This window comes from Nipponia nippon, unplaced genomic scaffold (genome assembly GCF_047370975.1).
Source record: "Nipponia nippon isolate SJK-2023a ecotype South Korea unplaced genomic scaffold, ASM4737097v1 scaffold_3, whole genome shotgun sequence".
NCBI classification, from domain to species: Eukaryota; Metazoa; Chordata; class Aves; order Pelecaniformes; family Threskiornithidae; genus Nipponia; species Nipponia nippon.
This window is the reverse complement of record NW_028262347.1, coordinates 86,991,298-87,009,571: the sequence shown is the minus strand read 5'-3', so window position 1 is coordinate 87,009,571 and position 18,274 is coordinate 86,991,298. Positions and strand designations below refer to the sequence as shown.

General features: G+C 38.7%; 1 protein-coding gene across 4 annotated transcripts in view; it reads left to right on the top strand.

The window, feature by feature from the left end:
- The window catches only part of PCDH15 (protocadherin related 15), an 853,821-nt gene that overhangs the window by 823,129 nt on the left and 12,418 nt on the right, over window positions 1–18,274 (top strand). For all 4 annotated transcript variants that reach the window (XM_087765707.1, XM_087765706.1, XM_087765705.1 and 1 more), the window contains 2 exons: window positions 5,127–5,345; window positions 9,187–9,297. In XM_087765707.1, the coding sequence (XP_087621833.1) occupies window positions 5,127–5,345; window positions 9,187–9,297 (330 nt within the window). The remainder of the gene's footprint in view (window positions 1–5,126; window positions 5,346–9,186; window positions 9,298–18,274) is intronic.

The window sequence follows — 18,274 nt, the reverse complement described above, 5'->3', positions numbered from 1 at the left end:
AGGCTTATGATCACATCATCCTCTTAAATTTTTTTCTTGAAAAGTTCCTTCACCTCTGCCCTCTGGGCTATGTTTTAATTCTTTTAATTACCTACAGTTTTCTCTGAACCCCCTCCAGTCTTCCAGCATCACTTTATAAACTAGGAATATAAAAATCAGATGCAGTTTAGCAGTGGTAGCTTTCAGAGTGGTGGCAATACAGCCTCCTTCCTTCTGGGAACCACTTCATGTTTGTAGATATCTCCATGGTCGTACAGTCTTTTTAGGTCTCAGTGATGCACTGGGAGTTTGTGTTCACTTGTCCACTACCAGAGTTAGCTGCTTCAACTCCATAAAAAGAATCTTTTTCTGATGCAGACTCTCTTCATGGTCAGAAAATGTGTCCCTCTTCATTTTGGTGCCCTTTGAAAATACAGGAATGTTTTTTTAGGGATGTTTGTGTGTCCAGCGAAACACACAGAATAGAATAGAGTTAAGATAGGTAAAAAAGCAGTGAAGGGAAGGTTATTCATCTGCCTGGTCTGCAAATGTATGGGGTATCAGCTTAGAAGCAACCTCATTAAAATGCTCCATGTGCCTGCATACTCAGCTTTTTTTTTTTTTCCCCCTCTTTTCTTTCTTCAAAAGCTTTTAAATATTTAAATCAGCCATATCCCGGGGAATGCTTTCGTGGCTTTAGGTAAGGTGGAGGAGGTGAGTGTCAGTTTACTAAAGTAAGGAGACAAATGAAGTGAGAGTTTTGTAGCTTGACATCTGAAGTAACTAAGTTTTTGCTAGCCAAGTGGGTGAACCTCAAGAGATTTCGCTCAGCTCAGGTACTTATCCAAATCTAAAAAGCAATTCCTTCTGTGACCATCTTTCCTGGAGTTTTGATCTTTAAAGTGACAGCTCAACGTTCTTCCTGCCCCGGTCACAGGAGACAGTAGCAATGGTTGTCCCCTCATTGGGAAGAGATTGTCAAGAGTCACAACCATCCTTCTGCCAGCCAGGAATCTGCTCCAGATCCTAACAGAAAAGAGATCAGTAGGAGAAAGGATCATTTAATAAACTGTATATGATGGGAGAAAGGTTAGAAAGTCAGAAAGAGATGGAGCCCCCTGTTTTAAAAATTTAATTAGCAATAAGGAATAAAAATTTAGCCATGGTATTGTCCAATTGTTCAAAAATTTCATGATGTATACAGGAGAGAGAACTGTACCAACAGCACAGATTTAGCACATGAATTCTGCCAGTTGTGTTTTTAACACAACTTACAAAATTATCGGGTATTGGAAGATACCTGTGGCTTTTTTTAAATGGGCTTTTTGGGAACACCCTGCTGTGTTGCTGCTTATAAAACATAGTGGAGGCCCTGACTTTAACAGAGTTTATGTTAAACCTGTCATTGTTTGAACACAATTATCTGCGAAGGTGTTTTAAGGAATGTGGAGGTAAGTTGAGGACAGAGTGGAGCAGAGCGACCTGTTCCCCTTCGCCGGTGGAGTGCTGCTGGGATGCAGACAAATACCACTGGTGACTCATCCTGGTTGGTGCTGGCAGCCAGGCGCAAGTCAGAGCAATGCTGGGGTCCCAAAGGTGCTTGGCTTTACACTGAGCTGGGAGGAAAGGATAGTCAAGACAATGCCCATCAGCAGCTGAGCGAAGTCACACTCGTGACCAGCTACAGAGCTGCATTTTTACAAGAAGTAAACCTCACTAAACCAAAGCTAATGTTTGAGGCGCCTGTAATCACCTCTGGGAAATGTCGCTCCAATACATCAGGTCATGTCCAACAGTCATTTATGAAATGAAGAGAGACAAGGAAATGCAGTGTGCTCTGGATGTGCTGGATTAATGCTGATGTGCGCAATGACAGCACATGCACAGACTGTGCCATACTCGCTACCAGGCTAATTTGAATGGGCTGCCTCACATCCAGAAGTCCCAAACGAGTAGCCCAGTCCCACGTATTTGCAGTCAAGCAAAATGTTTGGCTGGAAAACAAAGACATGATTTAGAAGTCATGGGTGTAACAGCCGCGCTGTGTTCATCACTGCTAGCTGGGGAAAGCCCGTGTGTCTCTCACGACATGCCGATTTTTCCCTATCCTGTACTTTGTAAGACTGATATGCAACAAGAGATTCATACTTTTCCTTAAGACTGTTACGACTGATTACCTGATATCTTTATTAATCAGGAATCTGTCTGGTTACACAAAAAAATGGGGCTGAATATAACTGTGCTTTGTTATTTCCTCCCTCTACCACAAACTCCTAAAAGACTTTGAGGCCACTTAGATAATTTTACAGACTGAAATGATCAGCCTCCTTTTTTATCTTTTATATGAAAGAGGGTTTGATTTATTGGAGCATATAAAACAGTTGAATCCAGAAAATTTCTCCTGCATATATATTAAGTGAAAAACGTCCACCATTAAAAATAAAATGCTTACCCTGTCTGAATCTTTTGCACAATGTGTCATGTTTCATCATGGAGTAAATGTGCACAGTTGAGTTACGAAGCTGTTAAAATAGGGTTTGTCAAGAAAAATGCTAACAGAATTTTAGCTGGGAGATTGTTAAAATCATCCAGAGGTTTAATGCTGTCCTACTTGAATGTTTTTGCCAACTCCAAGGACGTGTAACATGCACCAGTGACATCTAGCGTACAACAAAAGAATTAGAGCTCAGTTTATACTCGGTTTATATCTTGTGACTCATCATTGCAGGTCTTTAAACTGTGAAAAGGGATTTTTGCTCAAATACCAAGAAAATGTTTTGCGGAAGAAATCAAGGAATTGGTTGTGAATATCAGCAGAGCACACTAATACAAAGAGAAATTATTCTTGAAAACACCTTGGGTTGCTTTTTGCAAGTGTGGGTCTGCGAGTGAGCAGCCACTGCTCTTCTTTGAAGTCAGTATCATGAAACCAGCACCATTTCATCGTTCAGGATGAATTGTTATGCACGTTACGAGATCCAGCTAATATGTTATGCACACAGATCAGAGTGCATTCTCCCCAAAATTCAAAAAAAACCAGGGCCAAACAGTGCTATGAGGGTTTATCAGTAAATTAATTTGAGAGGAAATCAATTGTCAGAAATTAACAGCCTTTAAGAAGTGGTCTTTCAGGAGTGTAATTTCTGTGTCATGATCAGACTAAGGAAAAAAAAGCTATTTCAGACTTTCTTTAGACATTCGTAGTTCATATGCAGAAATCCTTTCAGAATATTTTTTTAGCTGTTGTTTTTTGTTTGGGTTTTTGGTTTGGTTAGTTTTTTTTGTTGGTTTTTTTTTTTTTTTTTATCTCAGTGTTTTTCACTCATCTGTCTTTCTCCAGGAGAACCACTGTACATGTGAGGGTCTGGGGTTCTGCTATAGCTAAGAGCCAGCAGGATCCTTCTCCATCCTAATGGGTGCCTCCTACTTTGATTTTTATAGCTGGAGCCTACTACTTGGCAGCTTGAGAGATGGTCAGTCCTCACTTCAAAAGGGATCCAAGAATTTTTATTTTCCTTTGGAAGTTAAAGCCTCGGCCAAAATATTTTTTCAAACTCCTGAAGTAAATTTCTTTAACAAACATACTGTTTGCTGTCAAAAAGTCATCCAATAGAAAATTTTCCATTACATGGGAAGTAAGGTCATTTGATTAGGATTTGCATTTGGCTACCTGTCTTTAAACTGCCAGTTATCAGATCAGATACTAAACTTCTTCCCCTGCATTTGCTTTTTCAGAGGCTGTTCCAGTCCTTTGCTTGGTAACTATGTTATTCCAAGTTCTTCTCGTAGGTGATGCACAAATGGAAAATGGACACTGCTATAGGTTGCAAGCAGTGACAGCAGTGTGTGGTTCCTGGTTAGCCAATACCCTAGTTTTGCCTAGGACCTAACTCTTAACAGTGTGCCTTATAGGCCTACTTGAAGCCAGTGTTTTTCCGATAGCTGTATAAATAGCCTATTGTTCCTGTAATTAGTAATATTAGCCAAGACTGTTCTGGTATTTGCCAGTGTTTGGAGAACCCCTGAAGTTTAAATTACAGTTTATTGTAAGCATTTAGTGCTTTTGCTTTTAGAAGAGGTATGTAACTCCAGAAGAAATGGCCCACATCTTCACAAAAAAAGAAAAAGAGGAGGCAGTTCACAGTAACCTCCGTCTATCATCTTCCGTGACCTCCAATTTGACTTTAAGGAAATGAGGACAGATGATGTAGCATTTTCTAAAATGTTACTGTTTTCCTTGTTACAATTGTCCTGCATCTCTCAGGAATGTTGCTACAGATTCCACCCAAAAATTGCCCTTACAGAGAGAATGCTGTCAGATAGCCTGAAGCCAGTGAATAAACTCCCTCAGCGCTGTGCCAAACGTTGAGAGGGCACATCCTTCAGCTACTCTGATGTTCACTCCCACTGGAGATGAGTTCATCTGAACATTGTCCCTCTGTGTTTTCCTCTTGCCATCAAACAGTCATGCTATAAGAGAAATACTTACTGAAATAATTCAATACGTAATACCAGCACTACAATCTAAGAACACAGCAGAGACCTGGAGGCTAACTAGACAGAGCAGATACAAGAACGAGGTTCAGAATTGATGCAGCTGCGGGGGAAGGGAGCGGAGATTAATAAAAGCATAGTTTTTCCAAATCCCTTTTCTTTTCAATATTGAAAGGCAAGTCAAAAGGGAACAAACTGTAAGCTATACCTCCAGCCAAAGAATTTCCCTAAGAAGCTGAGGAAAGTCCTCTAAAAGTTATCCGCTTTTAGAGCATCAAGTTGATCTTTAGGCCAGAGTGGGCTTCAGGGATGTGTGCGGGAGGGTTAGTTAATTCTCTGCAACAGACCACTGAAGGAAAAAGGACAAAGCAAGCCATTCGCCATGCTGTTCTCAATGGCATGGAGAACTTTTTTCCCCTAGAAATGAGGATAAGCTTCAGCTCACCTCTCCTTTTCAGTGTTTAAACTGTGTTCTGGTATTAAGAACATTGGAATTATCGCTGACATAGGGATTACAGGGAATTACTAATATTCTTAAGCACATAAAAAAGAGGTATCTGCTTTATCAGAGCACAGTTATTAACCCAACTATGCAGTACTTCAAACACAGTTAATGAACTTGGCTGTAATAGTTTTCTTTTGTGACATTGAAGGTTCCTGGATGGCAAACTGCTGGATATCAACAAAGAGTTTCAGCCGTACCTGGGGCAGGGGGGACGCATCCTGGAGATCCGCACCCCAGACGTGGTAGCGAATGTCAAAAAGCAGGCACAAGCCGTAGGCTACACGGAAGGCGCGTTACTTGCTCTGGCCGTCATAATCATCCTTTGCTGTATGCCAGCTATTTTAATAGTTATGGTCAGCTACAGACAGTAAGTACTCCTCCTCCTTTTTGTGGTAGCAGTGTTGTAGTAGGGATGCTACATTTCCTAGCCGCACTGTTTTGAAAATTATCCTTCATTGCAAGGAAATTATTATACAGGGAAATATTTTTAATTTCCCTCTCACCACAAGAGTTGATCAATGCTTGATGTGAGCTGTGCATGAAAAGAGAACATGCACGGGAAGTGCATCTTGCTATACTTTCTAAAGTTGTGGTGCAGTAACTGTTTTAGAGTATGTGCCAAAACAGAAGATTAAAAGCCAGATGTTTGAAACACAAGTATAGATTCAGAGCTGAATTCCATGCCAAAAAAAAAAAAAAAAAAGGAGGAAAAAGGTGCTGTTTCAATAAATGAATCAAAAAATAAAATTGTATAGCTCGGGCAAAATAAGAGGACTCAGCTTCTTTTGTTTAAATCCTAAAATACTCACAGTTATATTTTTTCCCTAGCTGTATGCTTCTTAATTGCAAGTGTTTCATGAAGAATTGATTTTGTGCCATTTTAGCACTAAAGCAGCATAATATACCAGAGAGAACCTTCTTGATATTTCCACTCACCTCTCATAGACTCAAGAGGTTTAAGTAATTAGGCTAATAGACTAATTAAAGGATCAACATCATTAACAAGTTCCTCTTAACTAAGCCTTTTCAGGTCCACTCATATTTAAAATCAATGCATTTGGTCTTAAAGGCTGTATATATTTATTTAATTTCTTCTCATGAAAGATTTCTAATTCCACGTGCATGCTGTGAGCACTCAAAGAATTACCAATCTTTACAAAATCAAAATATAAATAATTCTGTGCATCTTCCCCAGTAAATGGCGACATTCAACTTCTGTATATATTGGTCTGTACCTCCATATCTTTCTGTCTTCATTTAGAAATTGGTGAACTAGCTGGCATGTGATACACCCTCATCATGGAAAACCTGTGCTCCACAGGACCATGTAGGAAGGAGTTCCCAGAGCCCTGCTGGATTTTTTGTTTCCTTTTCTTTTTTGTTTGTTTTTGTTTCTTCAAAAAAATGCATTGGCATCTGTTCCCTTCATTGTGTTGAGGGCAATGAAGTGTTAGTGCCTCTGCAGACTCCCACTGCAGTGTTGCATCAGTCTGTGGGAAGAGAAGGCAAGAGCTGATATACATGTATTACACTACAGCAATTACAATCTGAACGCTGCGATAGATGTAATGTGGTACAATATGCCAGGTGAGATTTAAACTGTGCATTTTTCCTTTCTGCACTGCAGTTAGGAGTTAGCAAAGCACCATGTTAGTCATCATTTAAAAAGCGTATTGTACATGAAAAAATAGCGGCCTGCCTGAGAGCACTCTCCTTAATGACATCAGAAAAATATCCAAGGATAACCATTTCTTGATGGTTACTGCACATTCTTTGGATTATATTTACATCTGAGTTTCTCCAAACAATTTGGGCCAAAGGAATACATATTTTAAAGCACTTTGAAAGAGCTTGGCAAACTTCTGCGCCATTGGGATGGCAGTGCATCTCAAAGCTGCTTTACTTCTCCCAAAATTGTATATAAAATTTGCTTCCAGTGAAACACTGCTGAACCAGTTCAACTGACAATTAGTTTGATGTTGTTGTTGTTATCTGAATTGCCTGTTTCTTTAAGAAATCTAATAGCACTGTTTTTCCCTGACATCTATTACGTTATCAAAAGATCATCTATATCTCTTTAAGGAATCTGCCTAACTTCATTTCATCAAAAAATCACATTTTTGTTGTCTGGAAGTATGACTTGGAGTTGGATTTATAGCAGTCCAATGTGAAGAAACTATATTTTTCTGAAAAATACATCACTGAAGAGTACCAAAGAAAATAAAAGGAATTTTAGTGTTAATATCAACACCAAAAGCTATCCTGAGCCTTATGGTTTGTTTTTGCATTACAGCCTTTTTTCTCCTTTTCAAAAGCAGTTTCAGTATTTTTCCTGATAACATTCTGGCAAAGTAGGTGCTCCAGTCTACTACTGAGTGTAGAGGTTATAGCGGGATAAATGTAACTGTCATACTCACAGCACATTTAATGGAAATGTTAAGATTTTCTCACTGTTAAAACTTTTTATGTGCCATAGGTCCATTTTTCAGTGCTTTCCAGATCAGTGATCAGCTTACTCAAATTTTGTAAAAATAATACTCTCTGAAAAGTCATTTAATTTATAAAATTATCAGTGCCAAAGTGCAGCTCAGTGCCTACATTTATGACTGTAAACAAGCCAGAAACTATTATTATTCTTTTCTATTAAATAGTGGTTTTGAAATACACTATCCAGTACAGTTCCATAAGGTAACTATAAATAATATATTATTTGCTAATCACAAAAGACCGGTATCTTCTAAATAAAATGAAAAATAATACTTCTTCAATATTGAAGATGTTTTCTATAGCATTCTTGAAACATGTTAAAATGAAAAAAACAGTTATAAAAATGTCACCCTAATAGTCCACCTGTTAAAGAAATATTACGAGTTATATTCATGTCTTACTCTTTTCTCTTTGTGTGTATGTGTGGCAGGGAGTTGTTTTCTGTGAGCCCAAAGCATTTTTCCCCGCTGTAATTCATGTTTATGCTCATTGCAAAATTGTTTCAAGAGTATCACAAATAGCAGCTAAACACTGTTCAACTCTGGAAATTATGATTCTTTAAACATGTCGTTAATTCTGTAATTTTATGTGTAGAATAATTAAGTAGCATCTAGTTTATTACTCCTATTAGGTTCACTGTTTAGGACAATTGTAGCAAACAGAATTCATTTAACCTGCCTTTTTATCTCTTTATCTTTTTTTGCATAACAAAACAGATTCAAAGAGTAAGTACTTATTTTCAACTTTGTTTCTAACAGATTGCATAGGAATACTGACAGCGTAGCAGTCTTTATTTTTAAGAAGAAGGGGGTACTTGACATTCAGTAAGAGTTAACTTCCTATACTCCAACTTGCTCCTGAACACCTTGTATGGCGAAGTTAAAAGTTACTTCTATGGTTACTCAGTGTATTTTATTATTGCATGCTAGCACACGTTAAAGCTACAGTGGTTCAGGACATCACCTTTTTCCTGCAGAGAAAAAAGGAAATATTTCCATGTGTGTGGTATTCCTCAAGCAAACAAGTGCGTGTCAGGCTAGAGTGCATAGAGAGACTTCCCTAAAAAGGGTCAGGTATCGACCATCCTCAAAACCAAAGCGAGGTAGATCACTCATGTCACCTCAGTGCACTCCCTCAGTTACACACATGAGGGACCACAGGCTTTGTTTTCTACGTAGAAAACAGGAATTTGTTTCACAGTGAAAATAATTTTTTCAGGAAAAGTGTTCATTGAGACAGGAATTCCCAGCCAACTCTAATGAGAAAGGAGTTGTAAGTGATAACTTAAACTTTGCCAGAGACTTTTTTTTTGTGTTTAAAATTACAGTTTCTTGGCACTTGAAGGAAGCACTTGACCAAAGAGCTTACTCTCTCCACTGTAGTGTTGGGCAGCTAGAACAGATAAACCTCCTAATGAGAGCAGTGTCAAAGCTAACACAGACATTATTTCCTGGGAAATACCTGCCGCGGCAGTGACGTACGGCTCATCAGGAGGTTTCTGTCCGTGGGAGCTCTGGGATTCCACCAAGAGAGAACAAGTAACAGAGAGCTGAAAAAGCCAGGAAAATATTATTGCTACTACTTTTCTTTGAAGAAGACAAAACACAGGGATGTTTTGAGAAGTGCAGGAAAAAAGCATAGAAAACTTTACATCTTGGCTTATGTTAGGGTATAGAGTGTTTCTAATGAGTATTTCTCCTTCCCTACGTGGCTTACCAAAGGCGACAGGCTGAATGTGCAAAGACTGCAAGAATCCAGATGGCTTTACCAGCAGGCAAACCAGCAAGCACCACTGCTAATAACCTCTATGAAGAGCTTGGTGACAGCACCATGTGAGTATTCCTCGTGATACATCAATAAAATTGTTAGTGACTGAAGCCATGATTCGCTTTCCAGGGATATCGCTTCATGCAGTCTATGTCAGAAAATCTTTTCTTCATGAAGGGGTCCTTCCCCAGCTGCTTGGGGTCCTCAGACATCCAGAAAATAAGTAGGACGACTAAGGAGAGAAAAAACAACTTAACCTGCTAACGGGGATTTCTTGTAGTGCACGGGGGGAATCTTTAACAGGTTTTAAGTTGGCAAAAAGCAGGGTATAACCAGGTGTTTTTTTCTAGAGCAAGAGCCTACAGCAGGCCATTGCTACCAGGGTGAGCCAGGACTGGACTCCTTTAGTGCCTTTGCAAATCCAGACCAGCATGCCACATTTTTCAAAGCTGTTGACTAAACACATTCAGTGACACTGCTGCCCCAAAGTCCCCATTTGCTGTAATAAGAAATATTCTGTTGGGTAAAGTGGGAGGGGTTGTTCTAAATTTGAAACTATTTGAATATTGAAATTAAAGATAAAGGGACTATCAAAATAGAGAAACCACTGGCAGTTCAATGAATGTATCTTTTACCTATTATATGCTCGTAAAATAATAATAGTGCAAAGATGCCTATGTTTTCATGCTTCTGTAAATCTGAAGTTTATGGACTCCAACAACAATTTAATTCTCAGTATGAGAATACTACAGTGGAGAATAGGCAATTAATATTTCTGTCGTACTGGAGGGTTTTGTTGATAAGCTTGCCACACTTACTCGTTTATGTTTATATTTTAAACAAGTAATGCTGAAGAGCACAGCATTAATAATATGTTTGGAGGCAGGTATTTTTCTGGTCAACTTCTGCTCTATTTTCAATCATTATTTGTTTTGCTGAGAAAGTTGAAATTTTACAGATGCTGTGACTGAGTTTATAAAACGTTAAGGAAGCATGACAAAGCGTATCACTGCTGCTTTAACTCTTGCCTGTATGAGTGCACTCTCTGCATTTGAAATAATTCCAGAGCTTGAGCTTTTCTGTATAAATAGGGGAGCTATACTTGAAGCAAGAATAGCTTCTCCTAACTGCTGAGTTTCCTCCCATGCCTTTTGCCCTTGTGAAGTGTTACTGCTTGGGCAGGAAGGGAGGAAAAATGTATGGTCGACAGTAGCTTATAGTCGTGTTTTTGAATGTGAGCACTTCTGCTTGTGAACCACATGAGATCACATCTGTACACTTACACATACAGTGAGGTGCCCTGCTGGATAAAATTCCTCTTTCTTTTGCATTTACCTAAATTTCTACTGAAATTAATGACTCACTACTACTGCTTTTACTGGCAGTGATATAAAGCTGATTATCTGTGGGAACTGGCTATCAGAGTGGATGAATCTGTGTTTTGTACTGATGAATACCTTATGCTAAAGCCAGAACAAGGCTCATTGTGTTGGGTTTTTACCTGCACAGATTTTTTTATGTTTTAGTACTGCAATATATAGGTGCAAATTCACACATTTGCAATATTGACTTTGAGGCTTAGATTTCTGTTCATTTTGACTAAAAATAGTTTTCATTGCACCAATAAAGATGTCATATTTGGAATGTTTTCTCTCAGATGTTTTTGCATACAGCTAAGATATACACACATCCATCATGCTAAGGAACTGATTAAACATAAAGCAGTAAAAACCCTTACAAAATACATGGAAATCCTTAGGATTTTAAAGAAAATAACATGCTTCAATAAAAATAATTACAAATTATCTTTTTTTTTCTTCTGTCAAATATTTGATTTCAAGGTACTGGTATAGCTTAGGAAATTATTCTTTGGGAAATACCTTTTATTAACATTTTTCATGAATTGTAGTAAAATGTTTTCTGTCTTTAGTTGTCCTAAGACAGTCATCTTTCATTTGCAGTGCTGCCTTGTGCCTTGTTTTCTTAATTTGGTGTTTATAGCAAATGAAATGGAACTAAGCTCTTTAGTTTTAAATCTGCCTTATCTCATAATTTTCATTTTTCTCTGTCTTTGGATACGTAGGCATCAGTAAGTAAGCTCATTTCATTGTCTTAATATTTGTAGCTAGTAGAAATGCTAGTTAATTTTCCTTTCAGTAATTCCCATTAAACCTTGCAATCTGAAACTCATATTTTATTTGTCCATTGATCAAGTACAGGAAAGACATTTACTGTGAAGTTTCAATACTTCTATGCTTCTTTATCCTTTTCTTGGACGTAGAGACAAAGTATGATTGCTGAACTTGAATGGTATTATTTCTAAAGCCAAATAGTCCTACTACCTTAAAAAACCCAAACAAAACCAACACTGAAGTGTCGCTTTCGGTTTGTGGACTTAAGATCTCACAATATGATGCAAGCAAAATCTTCCTCATCTGCTATTTACAATTCCTTGCAAGGCAGGTACTTTTCTTCCATTTTACAGAAACGTGCTTCAAACTGGTGGGCTAATGTTTCTCATTGATTAAAATACTTATACATAAACAGAAAAAGATTGCAGGATGACCTCATCACTGAGAGGCATCATGTGAAGCGAGGAAGGAACTGAGAAGCTTTTGAAATAATCCGTTCCAGTAGCAGAAAGGTTATGTCATCTTGCATGAGCCTTCTGCTGGAGGGTTTCCTTCAAGTTCAGAATCATTTCTTTCTCTTGCCTCTACATAGACTGAGGGTGCTTGACCAACCTCAAAGTATGCTTCTTTAGAATAAAGAATTAGTTTATTATTAGTGTGAAGTCAATTATTGTTCATACAGTTACATTCTGCCCAAAGGCAAGCCTTAGGCATACTGTTTCTTGGAGAACTGCAGTGCTCGGGGAGAGTTTATTCTCTGGTGATAACCCTTTGTGGCTTTGCTGGGTGTTATTTGCAAATGCGAGAGTGATCCCTGTACTCTGTGCAGCAATTCTTCGCATCGGTCCTCTCAGGTCCATGTGAGCATTAGGAAGCTGTAGTTTCTCTGTGTGGGTGATCTCCTAGTCAAAACAAGAAACAAAAGTTAAGAAGCAAGTGTGTTTCATTACTAAGTACAGGCCTTCAGGAGACTTTTACATATTAAATAACTTAGAGGAGATTTAATATCTCTTAATTAACTCCTAGCCAGTATCTAGGTATTTAAATTTCTTTTTCGGTTTTGCTAGGGAATATTTAACCACAAGAGGTTACCTTTCCATTAATTTAGATTCGGTATTTTCTGAGATAGGAAAAAACAGCACCAAAAAAGAGGGAACAATCTGACCAAGAGGTCTAAAACTTCATCTTCCAGCATTCACATAATCATGTAAAATGTAATTTTTCCCCTATTCCCTTCGTTAATAAAGCCTAACCCTTTTTTATCTAAATTCTGAAGAATATGACTCAAATTTTGTTAGAGACAAGACTCTAGAATTTTTAACTTAGAAGGTTTTGTGAAAATATTGGACAGCTCTAAAATAGCACTAAATAGTTTTTAAAAGCACTAAAAATAGTTTTATATGGTATTTTTGATTTGTGTGTGTGTGTGCAGAAGTCATTGGTACTCATGCTATACTTCAGTTGCAATCGCTTAACGGCAGAAAATAGGAAGGTTTTAAGTATGGCATTCAAAATGTGGAGTACCAGTATTAGGCAGAGGTAGTGAAGCTATTAAGTGAATTGTACAAAAGTGGAATGCAATCTTTATACTCTGTTTCTACCATAATGTCCCCTTATACCATCGTATTCTCGCCATAGCCTGTCCTACAGTTTAATATTTCAGAGAGCTTTTTAGCGTAGGTTTCCTTTTTTAAGACTGTTTTTGGTGGAGGTTTGGGGGTTTTTTTAATCCCTGTGCTAGACAGCACATCTTTTTAGTTACAATAAATTTGTATATGGCAGTGATGGAAATACATTTTGATTCAGCCTCATTGCTGACGAGGGTAATCTTGTTGAAAGGAAAAGGGGTTTGGTTTTAGCTCTATCTGACCTTGGCCAACATCTTAAATTTGTCACAGGCTGGGGGGAAATAAGTTTATTTTCAGCCTCAAGTAAGCGTTATTTAAAATAGGGCTCTAAAGGTACACTTTTCTAGCTGGCAGTTTGGGGATGTTGATTTTAAAATACTGCTTATCTTAAAATCTGCTCAGAATTTTGTGGTATTAAAAATACTTGAGAAAGGTAGGTTAATGAGGCACTCAGGTGCTAGATGACTTCCAGGAAATGGTGAGACTTTTGGGGGTAGAAATTCAATGTAATCCAACTGCAGGGGTTTTTCATTTGGATTAACGTGGTGCAGAAATGAAATTCATACACAGTGATATTTCTGCATCAATACGTATATCATAAATGCAAGAAACAACACCCAGCGTGGTAATTCTTTAAGAATCAGTGTCAGAAGAATGGTCTGAGTACCATATGAATCTTAGCTGACTGGCTTCAGTTCCCGTTGGCCACCTTGCAGAGACCCTACAGGTCTATACTTCAGGTGTGCCCTGTGCACCTCTCACTCCTCCTGGGGCCGTGGTTTCAGGCTCACCATTGGCTCGAGCCAAGTTCTAATTTTGTGTGTGACCTATGGCCAGTCCTTAGAAGGCAATGCAGGCACACTTAAATACTGCCTAATCATACATATGTTTTATAGAATAGCAGAGTTTTGATGCACAATTATTATAGAATAGGTTTAATGTAAAAATCCCTATGAATATTCTGTGTTGGCTGTGTGCAGTATGGCACAGTGACACTGCCATTTGAATGATGGAGACACAATTATACATACATACAGTATACATATCATGATTCTATATTATCTCATAGAGAAACTGTATTGCATAACTACATGGCATTGATGTTTTGTGTCACTGGGGAGATAGTGTACAGTATTGACTGATACTTTTGAAATCTAAGGGTTTTTTCAGGCACTGGAACAGGCTGCCCAGGGAAGTGGTTGAGTGTCCATCCCTGGAGGTATTTAAAAGACGGGTAGACGTGGTGCTTGAGGACATGGTTTAGTGGTGGACTTGGCAGTGCTAGGTTAACGGTTGGACTCGATGACCTTAAGGGTCTTTTCCAACCTTAACATTTCTATGATTCTATGATTCTAGGTTAACTTATTTTTTAACTTGCTGAGTAGCTGAAAACTTCTTTTGATTTTTCTTTCTCCTCAAGTCCTTCTCCCCTAAAGAAGATGTAAAAGTAAATGTCTTGCCCAGTAGTTTAGTAAATGTGATTTTCTGTTGGATAGTAGTAGTTTGCTAGAAGTAATTTAATGGCTCTGATTCATATCATAAGTTCTTTTTTTCTCTCTCATAAGTATCTGTGTCCATGCATGTTTCCTCACATGTGATTATCTTCTTTTCTTTCAAGTCTTTTTCTTCTCTACCATTTCCAACAAAGCAGGGGAAAAAAGTCAGTCTTAGAAGAAGGAGACCGTCAGAGAGTTATAAGCAGCTTTGCTTCCCGTGCTATTGAGGCTCACAAGCAATCTAATATCAATGGATCACTGAAAAATAATCTCCCCAAATCTTCAAGTAACATTACTTTTTTATCTGATGAGAACCCATTAACTACTCAAAACCCCTTATATGTGGAAGGTGTCACTCCAAGTCCCGCTGCTGCTGGGTTTCTACGGAAAAGAAACGATATTCTAGATACTCTTTCTCCTTCAAGACTAGTCTTGAGAGATGCCTCTTTGGGAGGCAGTCACCGTGCATGGACGGTACCAACTCACGTTACCAAGAGGCATGCGCCTGGTTCTCTGAGTAGGCCAGTTATCATGGACCCCATTCAGTGGCAACAGGAGAAACTCAAAGCAGAGAATGAAGGAATTGAAAATCAACATAGCAATGTTGACATTAGCAGTCCACTATTTCAAAATACAAGTGGCCCCAAGCTAACTGTAAAAGAGAAGGCAAGACAGTTTGAGCAGCAGGCTTTGCAGGAAATGAAGCAAGTGAAATCTCCTGACATGAAATCCATCCGATCACCAACGCACAGCATCTGTTTCCAAGAAGGAGAGAATGTGCTAGAGCAGTCTCCTAAAAGTGTGGTTGCTTCTCCTTGCCTTCGCTCTTCTCTCCTGTCCTCTCCAACACCTTGTGCTGAAGTAGTTGAACCAGAGACCTCTGCGGTCCCCTCTGTAATCATCACTCACCACGACTATCCTGAAGAACTTTCTCCTCCACCAACTCACAAACCAACTCCTCCATCTTTCAGGATAAAGAAATCAGTTTGCCAAAGTTTTCTAGCTCCTCAGACCAAAGAAGTTATAGAAAGCATTCCAGATCCACCTAAAATTCCCCCACCCCCACCGCCACTGCTGCCACCTCCACCACCACCTCCATCCCCCCCTCTGTTGCCACCGCATCCTCCGCCTCCGCCCACAGTTTCTCTTTCTTCTTCATCTCCTCTTAGCACCCAGCACCTCTCCCCTGTCAAGCATTCAAAATCCCCTGCCAGACAGCCAGCTGTACCACCACCGGCCACAGTGCCAGAGCCTCCTCCCCGTAGGGAGCTGAAAGGTATTCTTAAAAACATTCAGAATTTAGCAGCGATTGAAAAGTCTGTGGCCAACATGTACAGCCAAATAGACAAAAACCACGTTCTGCCCAAGCACGTTTCTAAGCTCAAACCGGTTGCAACACCAGAGCTGCCAACTCCAGAAGCTGTGGCTGAGCACAACCAGCAGAATGGCAACTTGAGCTGTGTTGTGGAGGAGCTTGAGAAACGCTTTCCATCTCAGTCGACAGCACTGTAATATTTACAGTTGGATGTTTTCTGCATGTAACGTTTTGAGTGAGATGACTCTAATGCAGCACATGGTATCTGCCTCAGACTCTCTAGAAATTCAGACTTTTTCCCTTTCTCTGCTGTATATAACTACTTATTCAGTCCTAATCCCAAAACTGAGAGACATTGTCTTCCCTGTTCACTTGAAAATTTGTAATGTATAACAATTCTGCAAGTTGTTTTCTCAGAGCTACATCTTACTGTTCTATGATGCTGGTTCTCAGTCTGTTTACCAAAAATTCTTGGGGAAAACTGTCCATTTTTACCCAAGGATCAGTCATAGATGGCAGAGGGCTTCATACTGCTTTACGTAAAGCAGCCTTCACTGTAGGTAATATCAGTAAGCAGAGTGATTTTTCTGCAGCTGTAATTGGAATCTCTTGCTTTGCCCATAAAATGTACCACCTGGGAGGAATCTTACTGTCAAATATTGGATGTCAAAGAAAGCAAGTATTGATAGTAAGCAGGCTCAGCAATAGTAAGCCGGAGTTATTGCAGTAATGCATCATCTTATTCCGTGGGAGATGACGCAGCGCTCTGCTATGCTGGCATGCTTTCTTTCAGCTCACGTTTGCATCTCAAGTCAGAAGAAGGGTTTTGTCTTGATTTGTCAGTAAACCTGGCTGTCTTCCCTCCTCTTACCTGTGTTCTGCCTTCCATTGCATTTTTTATATTGTAATTGCATGTTAAAAGTTTTTGTTTTGTAAATTTCTTTAATGTACAAAGCATTTGTTTGGTTTTTTTTTTATTTTGCATGTGCATGTTGTTGGTGTCTCTCTTCAACTTTCATGCTAGTTTGCCATGAGCTTTACAGATGAAACATCTCGCTTATCTTAAATTGTAATAAAGTCACTTTGATTAGTGTCACCATTTGAAGATTTTTCAAGTACTTGTAAAAATCCATGTAATATGGATTTACTTACTGACTTTTTTGCTCACAGTCATCTAAATCAGACCTTTACATTGAATATATCAATTATAGTAAATTAGGTTGTCCTTTGAAAAAAAATGATAAGTAAAAGCAGTTTGGGCATTTAAATGAATGTTAGTTTGGTTCAACTTGAAAATTTCCTTTCAGTCTTGTGCCAAAATTCAAAATATTCCTGTTTAATTTTAAAAAACATATTGGGAAAGGCAAATATTACATAATAAAGAAAAACTAAATACCCAGTTCAGTATCAAATGTTGGAACTCTGAGCAAAAAGGTAATTAATTATTTATCAGACTGTCTCGAGATACTCAGCATTTCCATGGTGCTTGGCTTTTTCTCTTTTTTCTTTTTTTTTAAATCTGCAGTTAGGACATGTACGGATACTTCAGTCAGAAACTGCTGAAGGTAGTTTCTCTTCTTTGTCCCAGAGCCAAACTCCGTGAACTCCATCTTACAAGTTTCACTGATACATTAGAATTTTTCTTTGCTTAAAACTCTTGTGGAGCTAGACTTTAGTTGCAAGACATATAGTAGCTAAATGTGTGAGGGGAATGATTGTCGATCATAGCATTTTTGCTGTAACAGAATTTGTATAATTTACGAGATGCATGCATGTAGAATACCTGCCGATGATGCTAGATTCTCCAAGAGTGGCACTACTGCAGCACCAGCAGCAAATTGTCAAAGTTCAGCAGCTATTAGGTAGAGAAACTTTTAAGATTTAAGAGCCAGAATTGGAAGATGACTGACATGTGTACTTTTTTCTGTGTGTCCAGGCGTGGAGACAGTGGGACAGTGGAAAGTGCGCAGAGATGAGCATGAGAAATTATTGTGCTAAGCATGTTCAAGGTGGATCAACCCATAAGACAGAGATTTGAATTTAAGTACCCAAATCCCACTTTAGAGCTTGTAGACCCATAACAGATGCTTTTGTGAAGTTCATTACATCACTAGTGAAATATTAGACAAATATGACCTAATTTTGTAGTGTATAGTGTCATGCAGCAAAGCTGTAGGTGTTTAGTAATTCACAGCATAAACTCCAAAGGTTTTATTTGGCTACAATTATTTGTGGCATTCCTTAAGCAGGAAGAATGGACATCACACAGGAGCTCCTTTTTAAATATTTAGTTTCATCAGTCTCAGAAGAGTCTGTGGGGGTCATGGTAATCAGCTCCTCACTAATGAGGAACACCTACTTTCTCATTCTGGAAGCCTTTATTAAGTTGGAAAGTTTACAAAACCCGGTTTCATTTTGTCTGGAATGAATGCAACCTTTGTTCTCCTGCTGGTTTTTTGAATAGGCTTTGT